We start from the raw sequence: 15,239 nt of genomic DNA on the forward strand, positions 1-15,239 counted from the left end.
CACCCCCATTATACTATACCGGGGCTATGTGTGTCCTACTACTACCACCCCCATTATACTATACCTGGGCTATGTGTGTCCTACTACTACCACCCCCATTACACTATACCTGGGCTCTGTGTGTCCTAATACTAACACCCCAGTTATACTATAATTGGGCTATGTGTCATACTACTACCACCCCCATTATACTACACCTGGGCTATATGTGTCCTACTACTACCACCCCCGTTATACTATATCAGGGCTATGTGTGTCATACTACTACCACCCCCATTATACTATATCAGGGATATGTGTGTCATACTACTACCACCCCCATTATACTATATCAGGACTATGTTTGTCATACTACTATCACCCTCATTATACTATACCTGGGCTATGTCTGTCAGTGTGGAGCCACGCTCATGGATTCTGGACGCTAAGAGAGTCATGTACCAAAAAAAGTAAAAAAAACTGTTGATCTCGGAGACATATTCACTTAAAAATTACCAACTTCTTGTGAAGCAAATCCTAGCGATTTGACAACCCTCCCGAAACACATAAACTGCTTTACACATATCTGAAGTGTTTCATCATTTGGTTGTTTTTGTCCCTTTAGGATTCTGATGACCCACACACAATCGAAGCCATACTACATGCCCTCGACCAAAACAATGATGGGGAGGTGGACTTCAAAGAATTCCTAGAACTTGTGGCAAAGGTGGCTGTTGCTTATTTCGAGGCTCTTAATTCCAAGAGAGGTTGTCGGATTTGTGCATCCCAAAAAGGTTTGTCCCTACAGTCATCTACATCTACTAAAGCTTCGGAAACTCAAGATTCCACCCAATGTTCAGCTCATAAACAAGATCTCACCACAAAACCAGCTCAATCCGAAAAACAACATCCAGTCTCCAAACAAGATGAAACACAGAAAGGAGACCTCACCCAGAAACAAGACCCAATTCTCACAGAGGAATCCCCAAAACAAGATTCTACCCAAAAAGCTCAAACGCAAAAACAAGACCCAACTCAGAAACTAGAACTATCTCAGAAACTGGACCCAACCCAGAAAAACGAACCAAATGAGAAACAAGACACAACCCAGAAACAAAGCTCAAACAAGAAACGAGACCTAACCGAGAAACAAGACTCAACCCACAAACAGGAGCCAAACCAGACATTACAACTAAGCCAGACACAAGACTCAAACCAGAAACAAACACCAACCAAGAAAGTAGAACAAACCCACAAACAGGAGCCAATCCAGACATTACAACTAAGCCAGACAAAAGACTCAACCCAGAAACTAACACCAACCGAGAAAGTAGAACAAACCCACAAAGAGGAGCCAACCCAGAAATTACAACTAAGCCAGACACAAGACTCAACCCAGAAACAAACACCAACTGAGAAAGTAGAACAAACCCAGAAACCAGACACAACCCAGAAGCAAGACACAGTAGGGAAACAAGAATTAACACAAAAACAAGATGCCAACAAGAAACAAGACTTTACCAAGATGCCAGATGCAACTCAAAAACAAGAACTAATTGTGAAACAAGATCTTAACCAGCAGCAACGTCTAACCCAGAAACAAGCCTCAACCCAGAAATGTGAACTAGCCAAAAAGCAAGATTCAACTCAAACACAAGACTCAACCCAGAAGCAAAAGTCAAGCGGGGAACACGAATTAACCCAGAAACATGAACTAACCAAAGAACAAGACACAACCCAGGAGCAAAAGTCAACTGGGAAACAAGAGATAGCCCAGAAAGAGGACTCCACCCAGAAGAAAGACCACACTCAAACACAAGACTCAACACAGAAAACAGACTTAACCAATGTAGAAGACTCAACTCAGAAACAGGAAGACTCAATCCTTAAACAAGACTTAAGTCATCCAACCCAGAAACAATGTTCAGCTCTAAAATACGATTTGACCATAAAACAAGACTCAACCCCGACACATAACCCAAAGAAAACAGAAGGCCTCACTTCAAAACAATGTTTAGCTTTCAAGCAAGATACAACTCAGAAGCAAGACCACACAATACAGCAACAAGACCCAACCCAAAAAAAAGACCCAACGCAGAAACAGGAGCCAACCGAGAAACAAGAGCCAACCAAGAAAGAGGAGCCAACACAGAAAGCAGAGCCAACACAGAAACAAGAGCCAACCCAGAAAATGGAGCCAACCCAGGAGCAAGACCAAACCCAGGAACAAGACACAAAAGGAACACAGAAGCAAAACTTAATTAAGAAACGAGATCTCAGACAGAAAGAACTAACCCAGAAACAGGAGCCACCCCAGAAACAGGAGCCAACCCAGAAACAGGAGCCAACCCAGAAACAGGAGCCGACCGAGAAACAGGAGCCAACCCAAAATCAAGAGCCAACCCAGAAACAGGAGCCAACCCAGAAACAAGAGCCAACCCAGAAACAAGAGCCAACCCAGAAACAAGAGCCAACCCAGAAACAAGAGCCAACCCAGAAACAAGAGCCAACCCAGAAACAAGAGCAAACCCAGAAACAAGAGCAAACCCAGAAACAAGAGCAAACCCAGAAACAGGAGCCAACCGAGAAGAAGGAGTCAATCCAGAAAGAGGAGCCAACCCAGAAAAAAGAGTCCACCCAGAAACAGGAGCCAACCCAGAAACAAGAGCCAACCCAGAAACAGGAGCCAACCCAGAAACAGGAGCCAACCCTGGAACAAGACCAAACACCAAAAAAAGACCCAACGCAGAAACAGGAGCCAACCCAAAAACAGGAGCCAACCAATAAAGAAGAGCCAACCCAGAAACAGGAGCCAACCAAGGAACAAGACCAAACCCAGAAACAAGACACACAAGTAACACAGAAGCAAGACTTAATTAAGAAACGAGATCTCAGTCAGAAAGAATTAACCCAGGAACAAGACCCAACCCAGAAAAAGGAGCCAACCCAGAAACAGGAGCCAACCCAGAAACAGGAGCCAACCCAAAAACAAGAACCAACCCAGAAACAGGAGCCAACCCAGGAACAAGACCAACTCCCCAAAAAAGACCCAATGCAGAAAATGGAGCCAACCCAAAAACAGGAGCCAACCCAGAAACAAGAGCCAACCCAGAAGCAAGAGCCAAATCAGGAACAAGACCAAACCCACAAACAAGAGCCAATCCAGAAACAATGTTCAGCTCTCAAATACGATTTGAGCCTAAAGCAAGACTCAACCCCGACACATAACCCAAACAAAACAGAAGGCCTCATTTCAAAACAATGTTTAGCCTTCAAGCAAGATCCAACTCAGAAGCAAGACCACACAATCCAGGAACAAGACCCAACCCAGAAAAAAGACCCAACCCAGAAAAAAGACCCAACCCAGAAACCAGAGCCAACCCAGAAACCAGAGCCAACCCAGAAACATAAGCCAACCCAGAAACAGGAGCCAACCCAGGAACAAGACCAAGCCCAGAAACAAGACACACAAGAAACACAGAAGCAAGACTTAATTAAGGAACAAGATCTCAGTCAGAAAGAATTAACCAAGGAACAAGAGCCAACCGAGACACAGGAGCCAGCCCAGAAACAGGAGCCAACCAAAAAACAAGAGCCAACCCAAAAGCAAGAGCCAACCCAGAAACAAAAGCCAACCCAGGAACAAGACCAAACCCAGAAAAAAGATCCAATGCAGAAACAGGAGCCAACCCAGAAACAGGAGCCAACCCAAAAACAAGAGCCAACCCAGAAACAAGAGCCAACCAAGAAAGAGGAGCCAACCCAGATACAGGAGCCAACCCAGGAACAAGAAGACCAAACCCAGAAACAAGAGCCAACCCAGAAACAGGAGCCAACCCAGAAACAAGACCAAACCCCCAAAAAAGACCCAACACAGAAAAAGGAGCCAACCCAAAAACAAGAGCCAAACCAGAAACAGGAGCCAACCCAGAGAGAAGAGCCAACCCAGAAACTGGAGCCAACCCAGGAACAAGACCAAACCCAGAAACAAGACACACAAGGAACACAGAAGCAAGACTTAATTAAGAAACGAGATCTCAGTCAGAAAGAATTAAGCCAGGGACAAGACCCAACCCAGAAAAAAGACCCAATGCAGAAACAGGAGCAAACCCAGAAAAAGGAGCCAACCCAGAAACAGGAGCAAACTCAGAAACAGGAGCCAACCCAGAAAGAAGAGCCAACCCAAAAACAAGAGTCAACCCAGAAACAGGGGCCAGGCCAGGAACAAGACCAAACCCAAAACAAAGACCCAACGCAGAAACAGGAGCCAACCCAAAAACAGGAGCCAAGTCAGAAACAGGAGCCAAGCCAGAAAAAGGAACCAACCCAGAAACAGGAGCCAACCCAGGAACAGGAGCCAACCCAGAAACAGGAGCCAACCCAGAAACAATGTTCAGCTCTCAAATACGATTTGACCCTAAAGCAAGACTCAACCCTGACACATAACCCAAACAAAACAGAAGGCCTCACTTCAAAACAATGTTTAGCCTTCAAGCAAGACCCATCTCAGAAGCAAGACCACACAATCCAGGAACAAGATCCAACCCAGAAAAAAGACCCAACCCAGAAACCAGAGCCAACCCAGAAAAAGGAGCCAACCCAGGAACAAGAGCAAACCCAGGAACAAGACCAAACCCAGAAGCAAGACACACAAGGAACACAGAAGCAAGACTTATTTAAGAAACAAGATCTCAGTCAGAAAGAATTAACCAAGAAACAAGACCCAACCCAGAAAAGAGACCCAACCCAGAAACAGGTGCCAACCCAAAAACAGGAGCCAACCCAGAAACAGAAGCCTACCCAGAAACAAGAGCCAACCCAGGAACAAGACCAAACCCAGAAACAAGAGCCAACCCAGAAACAAGAGCCAACCAAGAAACAGGAGCCAACCCAGGAACAAGACACACAAGGAACACAGAAGCAAGAGTTAATTAAGAAACGAGATCTGAGTCAGAAAGAATTAACCCAGGAACAAGACCTAACCAAGAAAAAGGAACCAACGCAGAAACAAGGGCAAACCCAGAAACTGGAGCCAACCCAGAAACAATGTTCAGCTGTCAAATATGATTTATCCCTAAAGCAAGACTCATCCCTGACACATAACCCAAACAAAACAGAAGGCCTTACTTCAAAACAATGTTTAGCCTTCAAGCAAGATCCAACTCAGAAGCAAGACCACACAATCCAGGAACAAGACCCAACCCAGAAACAGGAGCCAACCCAGAAACAAGAGCCAACCCAGAAACCAGACCAAACCCCAAAACAGGAGCCAACCCAGAAACAGGATCCAACCCAGAAACGGGAGCCAACCCAGAAACAAGAGCCAACCCAGAAACAAGAGCCAACCCAGAAACAGGAGCCAACCCAGAAACAAGAGCCAACCCAGGAACAAGACACACAAGGAACACAGAAGCAAGACTTAATTAAGAAACAAGATCTCAGTCAGAAAGAATTAACCCAGGAACAAGACCCAAACCAGAAAAAAGACCCAATGGAGAAACAGGAGTTAACCCATAAACAGGAGCAAACCCAGGAACAAGACCAAACACAGAAAAAAGACATACAAGGAACACAGAAGCAAGGCTTAATTACGAAACGAGATCTTAGTCAGAAAGAATTAACCCAGGAACAAGGCCCAACTGAGAAACAGGCGCCAATCAAAAAACAGGAGCCAACCCAGAAACCGGAGCCTACCCAGAAATCGGAGCCTACCCAAAAACCGGAGCCAACCCCGAAACCGGAGACAAACCAGAAACAGGAGACAAACCAGAAACAGGAGCCAACCCAGAAACAGGATCCAACCCAGAAATGGGAGCCAACCCAGAAACAAGAGCCAACCCAGAAACAAGAGCCAACCCAGAAACTGGAGCCAACCCAGAAACAGGAGCCAACCCAGAAACAGGAGCCAACCCAGAAACAGGAGCCAACCCAGAAACAAGATCAAACCCAGGAACAAGACACACAAGGAACACAGAAGCAAGACTTAATTAAGAAACAAGATCTCAGTCAGAAAGAATTAACCCAGGAACATGACCCAAACCAGAAAAAAGACCCAATGGAGAAACAGGAGCCAACCGAGAAACAGAAGCAAACCCAGGAACAAGACCAAACACAGAAACAAAACATACAAGGAACACAGAAGCAAGGCGTAATTACGAAACAAGATCTTAGTCAGAAAGAATTAACCCAGGAACAAGGCCCAACTGAGAAACAGGTGCCAATCAAAAAACAAGAGCCAACCCAGAAACTGGAGCCAACCCAGAAACTGGAGCCAACCCAGAAACAACAGCCAACCCAGGAACAAGAGCCAACCCAGAAACAATGTTCAGCTCTCAAATACGATTTGACCCTAAAGCAAGACTCAACCCCAACACATAACCCAAACAAAACAGAAGTGCTCACTTCAAAACAATGTTTAGCCTTCAAGCAAGATCCAACTCAGAAGCAAGACAACACAATCCAGGAACAAGAGCCAACCCAGGAGCAAGACTTAACCCAGGAACAAGACACACAAGGGACACAGAAGCAGGACTTAATTAAGAAACAAGATCCCAGTCAGAAAGAATTAACCCAGGAACAAGACCAAACACAGAAACTGGAGCCAACCCAGAAACAAGAGCAAACCCAGAAACAAGAGCCAATCCAGAAACTGGAGCCAACCCAGAAACAAGAGCAAACCCAGAAACAAGAGCCAATCCAGAAACAAGAGCCAACCCAGAAACAAGAGCCAACCCAGGAAAAAGGCCAAACCCAGAAACAGGACTCACAAGGAACACAGAAGCAAGACTTAATTAAAAAACGAGATCTCAGTCAGAAAGAATTAACCCAGGAACAAGACCCAACCCAGAAAAAAGACCCAAAGCAAAAACAAGACCCAACACAGAAACAGGAGCCAACCCAGAAACAGGAACCAACCCAGAAACAGGAGCAAACCAAAAAACAAGAGCCAACCCAGGAACAAGAGCCAACCCAGGAACAAGACACAAAAGAAACAAAGAAGCAAGACTTCATTAAGAAACAAGATATCAGTCAGAAAGAATTCATCCAGGAAAAAGACCCAACCCAGAAAAAAGACCCAACCCAGAAACCGGAGCCAACCCAGAAACAAGAGCCAACCCAGGAACAAGTCTCAACCCAGGAACAAGAGCCAACCCAGAAACAAGAGCCAACCCAGAAACAGGAGCAAACCCAGAAACAGGAGCCAATCCAGAAACAGGAGCCAACCGAGAAACAAGTGCCAGCCCAGAAACAGGAGCCAACCCAGAAACAAGAGCCAACCCGGAAACAAGAGCCAACCCAGAAACAGGAGTCAACCCAGAAACAGGAGCCAACCCAGAAACAAGAGCCAACCCAGAAACAAGAGCCAACCCAGAAACAGGAGCCAACCCAGATACAAGAGCCAACCCAGATACAAGAGCCAACCCAGAAACAATGTTCAGCTCTCAAATACGATTTGAGCCTAAAGCAAGACACAACCCCGACACATAACCCAAACAAAACAGAAGGCCTCACTTCAAAACAATGTTTAGCCTTCAAGCAAGATACAACTCAGAAGCAAGACCACACAGTCCAGGAACAAGACCCAACCCAGAAAAAAGACCCAACGCAGAAACCGGAGCCAACCCAGGAACAAGACACACAAGGAACACAGAAGCAAGATTTAATTAAGAAACAAGATCTCAGTCAGAAAGAATTAACCCAGGAACAAGAGCAAACCCAGAAACAAGAGCCAACCCAGAAACAGGAGCCAACCCAGAAACAGGAGCCAACGCAGAAACAGGAACCAATCCAAAAACAGGAGCCAACCCAGAAACAAGAGCCAACGCAGAAACAAGAGCCAACCCAGAAACAGGAGCCAACCCAGGAACAAGACACACAAGGAACACAGCAGCAAGACTTAATTAAGAAACGAGATCTAAGTCAGAAAGAATTAACCCAGGAACAAGACCCAACCCAGAAACAAAAGCCAACCCAGAAACAGGAGCCAACCCAGAAACAGGAACCAACCCAGAAACAAGAGCCAACCCAGAAACAGGAGCCAACCCAGAAACAAGAGCCAACCCAGAAACAGGAGCAAACCCAGAAACTGGAGCAAACCCAGAAACAGGAGCCAACCCAGAAACAGGAGCCAACCCAGAAACAAGAGCCAACCCATAAACAAGAGCCAACCCAGAAGCAAGAGCCAACCCAGAAACAAGAGCCAATCCAGAAACAGGAGCCAACCCAGAAACAGGAGCCAACCCAGAGACAAGAGACAACCCAGAAACAGGAGCCAACCCAGAAACAAGAGCCAACCCAGAAACAGGAGCCAACCCAGAAACAAGAGCCAACCCAGAAACAGGAGCCAACCCAGAAACAAGAGCCAACCCAGAAACAGGAGCCAACCCAGAAACAAGAGCCAACCCAGAAACCGGAGCCAACCCAGAAACAGGAGCCAACCCAGAAACAAGAGCCAACCCAGAAACAGGAGCCAACCCAGAAACAAGAGCCAACCCAGAAACAGGAGCCAACCCAGAAACAAGAGCCAACCCAGAAACCGGAGCAAACCCAGAAACCGGAGCCAACCCAGAAACAAGAGCCAACCCATAAACAAGAGCAAACCCAGAAACAAGAGCCAACCCAGAAACAAGAGCCAATCCAGAAACAGGAGCCAACCCAGAAACAGGAGCCAACCCAGAGACAAGAGCCAACCCAGAAACAGGAGCCAACCCAGAAACAAGAGCCAACCCAGAAACAGGAGCCAACCAAGAAACAGGAGCCAACCCAGAAACAGGAGCCAACCCAGAAACAGGAGCCAACCCAGAAACAGGAGCCAACCCAGAAACAGGAGCCAACCCAGAAACAGGAGCCGACCAAGAAACAAGAGCCAACCCAGAAACAGGAGGCAACCCAGAAACAATGTTCAGCTCTCAAATACGATTTGAGCCTAAAGCAAGACTCAACCCCGACACATAACCCAAACAAAACAGAAGGCCTCACTTCAAAACAATGTTTAGCCTTCAAGCAAGATACAACTCAGAAGCAAGACCACACAATCCAGGAACAAGACCCAACCCAGAAAAAAGACCCAACGCAGAAACCGGAGCCAACCCAGGAGGCAGAGCCAACCCAGAAAAAAGAGCCAACCCTGAAACAAGAGCCAACCCAGAAACAAGAGCCAACCCAGAAACTGGAACCAATCCAGAAACAAGACACACAAGGAACACAGCAGCAATACTTAATTAAGAAACGAGATCTAAGTGAGAAAGAATTAACCCAGAAACAAGACCCAACCCAGAAACAAGACCCAACCCAGATACAGGAGCCAACCCAGAAACAGGAGCCAACCAAGAAACAAGAGCCAACCCAGAAACAGGAGCCAACCCAGAAACTGGAGCAAACCCAGAAACAGGAGCCAACCCAGAAACAAGAGCAAACCCAGAAACAAGAGCAAACCCAGAAACAGGAACCAACCCAGAAACAAGAGCAAACCCAGAAACAGGAGCCAACTCAGAAACAGGAGCCAACCCAGAAACAAGAGCCAACCCAGAAACAGGAGCCAATCCAGAAACAAGAGCCAACCGAGAAACAGGAGCCAACCCAGAAACAAGAGCCAACCCAGAAACAGGAGCCAACCCAGAAACAGGAGCCAACCCAGAAACAAGAGCCAACCCGGAAACAAGAGCCAACCCAGAAACAGGAGTCAACCCAGAAACAGGAGCCAACCCAGAAACAAGAGCCAACCCAGAAACAAGAGCCAACCCAGAAACAGGAGCCAACCCAGATACAAGAGCCAACCCAGATACAAGAGCCAACCCAGAAACAATGTTCAGCTCTCAAATACGATTTGAGCCTAAAGCAAGACACAACCCCGACACATAACCCAAACAAAACAGAAGGCCTCACTTCAAAACAATGTTTAGCCTTCAAGCAAGATACAACTCAGAAGCAAGACCACACAGTCCAGGAACAAGACCCAACCCAGAAAAAAGACCCAACGCAGAAACCGGAGCCAACCCAGGAACAAGACACACAAGGAACACAGAAGCAAGATTTAATTAAGAAACAAGATCTCAGTCAGAAAGAATTAACCCAGGAACAAGAGCAAACCCAGAAACAAGAGCCAACCCAGAAACAGGAGCCAACCCAGAAACAGGAGCCAACGCAGAAACAGGAGCCAACCCAGAAACAGGAACCAATCCAAAAACAGGAGCCAACCCAGAAACAAGAGCCAACGCAGAAACAAGAGCCAACCCAGAAACAGGAGCCAACCCAGGAACAAGACACACAAGGAACACAGCAGCAAGACTTAATTAAGAAACGAGATCTAAGTCAGAAAGAATTAACCCAGGAACAAGACCCAACCCAGAAACAAAAGCCAACCCAGAAACAGGAGCCAACCCAGAAACAGGAACCAACCCAGAAACAAGAGCCAACCCAGAAACAGGAGCAAACACAGAAACTGAAGCCAACCCAGAAACAGGAGCAAACCCAGAAACAGGAGCCAACCCAGAAACAAGAGCCAACCCATAAACAAGAGCAAACCCAGAAGCAAGAGCCAACCCAGAAACAAGAGCCAATCCAGAAACAGGAGCCAACCCAGAAACAGGAGCCAACCCAGAGACAAGAGACAACCCAGAAACAGGAGCCAACCCAGAAACAAGAGCCAACCCAGAAACAGGAGCCAACCCAGAAACAAGAGCCAACCCAGAAACAGGAGCCAACCCAGAAACAAGAGCCAACCCAGAAACAGGAGCCAACCCAGAAACAAGAGCCAACCCAGAAACCGGAGCCAACCCAGAAACAGGAGCCAACCCAGAAACAAGAGCCAACCCAGAAACAGGAGCCAACCCAGAAACAAGAGCCAACCCAGAAACAGGAGCCAACCCAGAAACAAGAGCCAACCCAGAAACCGGAGCAAACCCAGAAACCGGAGCCAACCCAGAAACAAGAGCCAACCCATAAACAAGAGCAAACCCAGAAACAAGAGCCAATCCAGAAACAGGAGCCAACCCAGAAACAGGAGCCAACCCAGAGACAAGAGCCAACCCAGAAACAGGAGCCAACCCAGAAACAAGAGCCAACCCAGAAACAGGAGCCAACCAAGAAACAGGAGCCAACCCAGAAACAGGAGCCAACCCAGAAACAGGAGCCAACCCAGAAACAGGAGCCAACCCAGAAACAGGAGCCAACCCAGAAACAGGAGCCGACCAAGAAACAAGAGCCAACCCAGAAACAGGAGCCAACCCGGAAACAATGTTCAGCTCTCAAATACGATTTGACGCTAAAGCAAGACTCAACCCCGACACATAACCTAAACAAAACAGAAGGCCTCACTTCAAAACAATGTTTAGCCTTCAAGCAAGGTCCAACTCAGAAGCAAGACCACACAATCCAGGAACAAGACCCAACCCAGAAAAAAGACCCAATGCAGAAACCGGAGCTAACCCAGAAACCAGAGCCAACCCAGAAACAAGAGCCAACCCAGAAACAGGAGCAAACCCAGAAACATGAGCTCTCCCAGAAACAAGAGCAAACCCAGAAACAAGAGCCAACCCAGAAACAAGAGCCAACCAAGGAACAAAACCAAACCCAAGAAAAAGACACACACGGAACACAGAAGCAAAATTTTATTAAGAAACGAGATCTCAGCCAGAAAGAATTAATCCAGGAACAAGAGCCAACCCAGGAACAAGAGCCAACCCAGAAACAGGAGCCAACCCAGAAACAAGAGCCAACCCAGAAACAGGAGCCAACCCAGAAACAGGAGCCAACCCAGAAACAAGAGCCAACCCAGAAACAAGAGCCAACCCAGAAACAGGAGCCAACCCAGAAACAGGAGCCAACCCAGATACATGAGCCAACCCAGAAACAGGAGCCAACCCAGAATCAAGAGCCAACCCAGAAACAAGAGCCAACCCAGAAACAGGAGCCAACCCAGAAACAGGAGCCAACCCAGAAACAAGAGCCAACCCAGAAACAGGAGCCAACCCAGAAACAGGAGCCAACCCCGAAACAGGAGCCAACCCAGAAACAAGAGCCAACCCAGAAACAGGAGCCAACCCAGAAACAGGAGCCAACCCAGAAACCGGAGCCAACCCAGAAACAGGAGCCAACCCAGAAACAAGAGCCAACCCAGAAACAGGAGGCAACCCAGAAACAATGTTCAGCTCTCAAATACGATTTGAGCCTGAAGCAAGACTCAACCCCGACACATAACCCAAACAAAACAGAAGGCCTCACTTCAAAACAATGTTTAGCCTTCAAGCAAGATACAACTCAGAAGCAAGACCACACAATCCAGGAACAAGACCCAACCCAGAAAAAAGACCCAACGCAGAAACCGGAGCCAACCCAGGAGGCAGAGCCAACCCAGAAAAAAGAGCCAACCCTGAAACAAGAGCCAACCCAGAAACAAGAGCCAACCCAGAAACTGGAACCAATCCAGAAACAAGACACACAAGGAACACAGCAGCAATACTTAATTAAGAAACGAGATCTAAGTCAGAAAGAATTAACCCAGGAACAAGACCCAACCCAGAAACAAGACCCAACCCAGATACAGGAGCCAACCCAGAAACAGGAGCCAACCAAGAAACAAGAGCCAACCCAGAAACAGGAGCCAACCCAGAAACTGGAGCAAACCCAGAAACAGGAGCCAACCCAGAAACAAGAGCAAACCCAGAAACAGGAACCAACCCAGAAACAAGAGCAAACCCAGAAACAGGAGCCAACTCAGAAACAGGAGCCAACCCAGAAACAAGAGCCAACCCAGAAACAGGAGCCAACCCAGAAACAAGAGCCAACCCAGAAACAGGAGCCAACCCAGAAACAAGAGCCAAGCCAGAAACAGGAGCCAACCCAGATACATGAGCCAACCCAGAAACAAGAGCCAACCCAGAAACAGGAGCCAACCCAGAAACAAGAGCCAACCCAGAAACAGGAGCCAACTCAGAAACAGGAGCCAACCCAGAAACAAGAGCCAACCCAGAAACAAGAGCCAAGCCAGAAACAGGAGCCAAACCAGATACATGAGCCAACCCAGAAACAAGAGCCAACCCAGAAACAGGAGCCAACCCAGAAACAGGAGCCAACCCAGAAACAGGAGCCAACCCAGAAACAGGAGCCAACCCAGAAACAAGTGCCAGCCCAAAAAGAAGAGCAAACCCAAAAACAGGAGCCAACCCAGAAACAGGAGCCAACCCAGGAACAGGAGCCAACCCAGAAACAGGAGCCAACCCAGAAACAAGAGCCAACCCAGAAACAGGAGCCAACCCAGAAACAGGAGCCAACCCAGAAACAGGAGCCAACCCAGAAACAGGAGCCAACCCAGAAACAAGTGCCAGCCCAGAAAGAAGAGCCAACCCAGAAACAGCAGCCAACCCAGAAACAGGAGCCAACCCAGAAACAGGAGCCAACCCAGGAACAGGAGCCAACCCAGGAACTAGAGGCACAGCGAGAAGTCCCACACAGTGAGATTCATTATTCCTATGGCACACAGGGTATTCATCCTTCTCACCAGGTCTGGACTTCCAATCTCATTCAAGGAGAACAAGACCCTGTGAAGCACATTGAGCACCCGCAGTGGCACAAGTTACCCTCCTCCTCAAGCTCCTCCCAGACTCCTGAAGACACACGGCAGCACAAAGTGTCACTGATGTCATTCCAAACAGAACAGCACTCGGCCAAGCAGGGTTCTGGATTCACTAGTGGACCTCACAAATTGGAACAACACAAGGATTCATCCCCATCACAGAACCCCCTCTACCTCCTCTCTCAGCAGTCCCCAAAACTAATCAGGAACCGCAGCATTGGCCAAACCATTACAACAGAGTCAAAGCAGCCAGACCTTCCTGCAGAAACACCATCAAAGCCAGAGGATCTTCAGGGCACATCTTCTGTAGTGAGTCCTTCAGCAGCAGTGGGCTCCTCAGAGAAGAAAGACACCCAGAAATCCTCCCAGAAAGGCTTCAAGTGGCCCTGGCAGAAGTCTAACCCAGAAGGTTCCGGCAAACACTAGACATCATGGTCTTGTGTGGAGATTAATAAGAGCCCCATCTCCCAATATTACACCCATTCCTGTGGGCGGAGATCCTACTCCAAATTCATGCAACCAAAGAGTGTAAGCCTGTGAGTCCTGCTTCCCCCCTCCAATCATAGACAAAGCCTGTGAGTCCTGCTTCCCCCCTCCAATCATAGACAAAGCCTGTGAGTCCTGCTTCCCACTACAATCATAGACAAAGCCTGTGAGTCCTGCTCCCCCCTCCAATCATAGACAAAGCCTGTGAGTCCTGCTACTCCACCAATCATAGACAAAGCCTGTGAGTCCTTCTTCTCCACCAATCATAGACAAAGCCTGTGAGTCCTGCTTCTCCACCAATCATAGACAAAGCCCGTGAGTCCTGCTCCCCCCTCCAATCATAGACAAAGCCTGTGAGTCCTGCTTCTCCACCAATCATAGACAAAGCCCGTGAGTCCTGCTCCCCCCTCCAATCATAGACAAAGCCTGTGAGTCCTGCTTCCCACTCCAATCATAGACAAAGCCTGTGAGTCCTGCTCCCCCTCCAATCAGACAAAGCCTGTGAGTCCTGCTTCCCACTCCAATCTTAGACAAAGCCTGTGAGTCCTGCTCCCCCCTCCAATCATAGACAAAGCCTGTGAGTCCTGCTTCCCACTCCAACCATAGACAAAGCCTGTGAGTCCTGCTCCCCCTCCAATCAGACAAAGCCTGTGAGTCCTGCTTCCCACTCCAATCTTAGACAAAGCCTGTGAGTCCTGCTCCCCCCTCCAATCATAGACAAAGCCTGTGAGTCCAGCTTCTCCACCAGTCATAGACAAAGCCTATGAGTCCTGCTTCTCCACCAATCATAGACAAAGCCTGTGAGTCCTGCTTCTCCACCAATCATAGACAAAGCCCGTGAGTCCTGCTCCCCCTCCAATCATAGACAAAGCCTGTGAGTCCTACTTCTACCTCCAATGATAGACAAAGCCTGTGAGTCCTGCTTCTCCACCAATCATAGACAAAGCCTGTGAGTCCTGCTCCCCCCTCCAATCATAGACAAAGCCTGTGAGTCCTGCTTCTACCTCCAATGATAGACAAAGCATGTGAGTCCTGCTTCTCCCTCCAATCATAGACAAAGCCTGTGAGTCCTGCTTCTCCACCAATCATAGACAAAGCCTGTGAGTCCTGCTCCCCCCTCCAATCATAGACAAAGCCTGTGAGTCCTGCTTCTACCTCCAATGATAGACAAAGCATGTGAGTCCTGCTTCTCCCTCCAATC

At 47.9% G+C, this 15,239-nt stretch overlaps 1 protein-coding gene across 1 annotated transcript in view; it reads left to right on the plus strand.

Moving 5' to 3' along the window:
- LOC130294986 (trichohyalin-like) overlaps nucleotides 1–14,211 on the plus strand; it is a 32,991-nt gene extending 18,780 nt beyond the window's left edge. The window contains 14 exon segments of the mRNA XM_056545143.1: nucleotides 605–805; nucleotides 1,721–1,828; nucleotides 2,021–3,152; nucleotides 3,261–4,370; nucleotides 4,518–4,873; nucleotides 5,129–5,539; nucleotides 5,669–7,287; nucleotides 7,438–7,948; nucleotides 7,991–8,879; nucleotides 9,318–9,785; nucleotides 10,299–11,216; nucleotides 11,655–12,122; nucleotides 12,489–13,201; nucleotides 13,352–14,211. Of these exon segments, the coding sequence (XP_056401118.1) occupies nucleotides 605–805; nucleotides 1,721–1,828; nucleotides 2,021–3,152; nucleotides 3,261–4,370; nucleotides 4,518–4,873; nucleotides 5,129–5,539; nucleotides 5,669–7,287; nucleotides 7,438–7,948; nucleotides 7,991–8,879; nucleotides 9,318–9,785; nucleotides 10,299–11,216; nucleotides 11,655–12,122; nucleotides 12,489–13,201; nucleotides 13,352–13,978 (9,531 nt within the window). The 3' untranslated portion in view covers nucleotides 13,979–14,211.
- Nucleotides 14,212–15,239: the final 1,028 nt, after the last annotated feature.

This window comes from Hyla sarda, chromosome 11, assembly GCF_029499605.1.
Source record: "Hyla sarda isolate aHylSar1 chromosome 11, aHylSar1.hap1, whole genome shotgun sequence".
Classification (NCBI taxonomy): Eukaryota; Metazoa; Chordata; class Amphibia; order Anura; family Hylidae; genus Hyla; species Hyla sarda.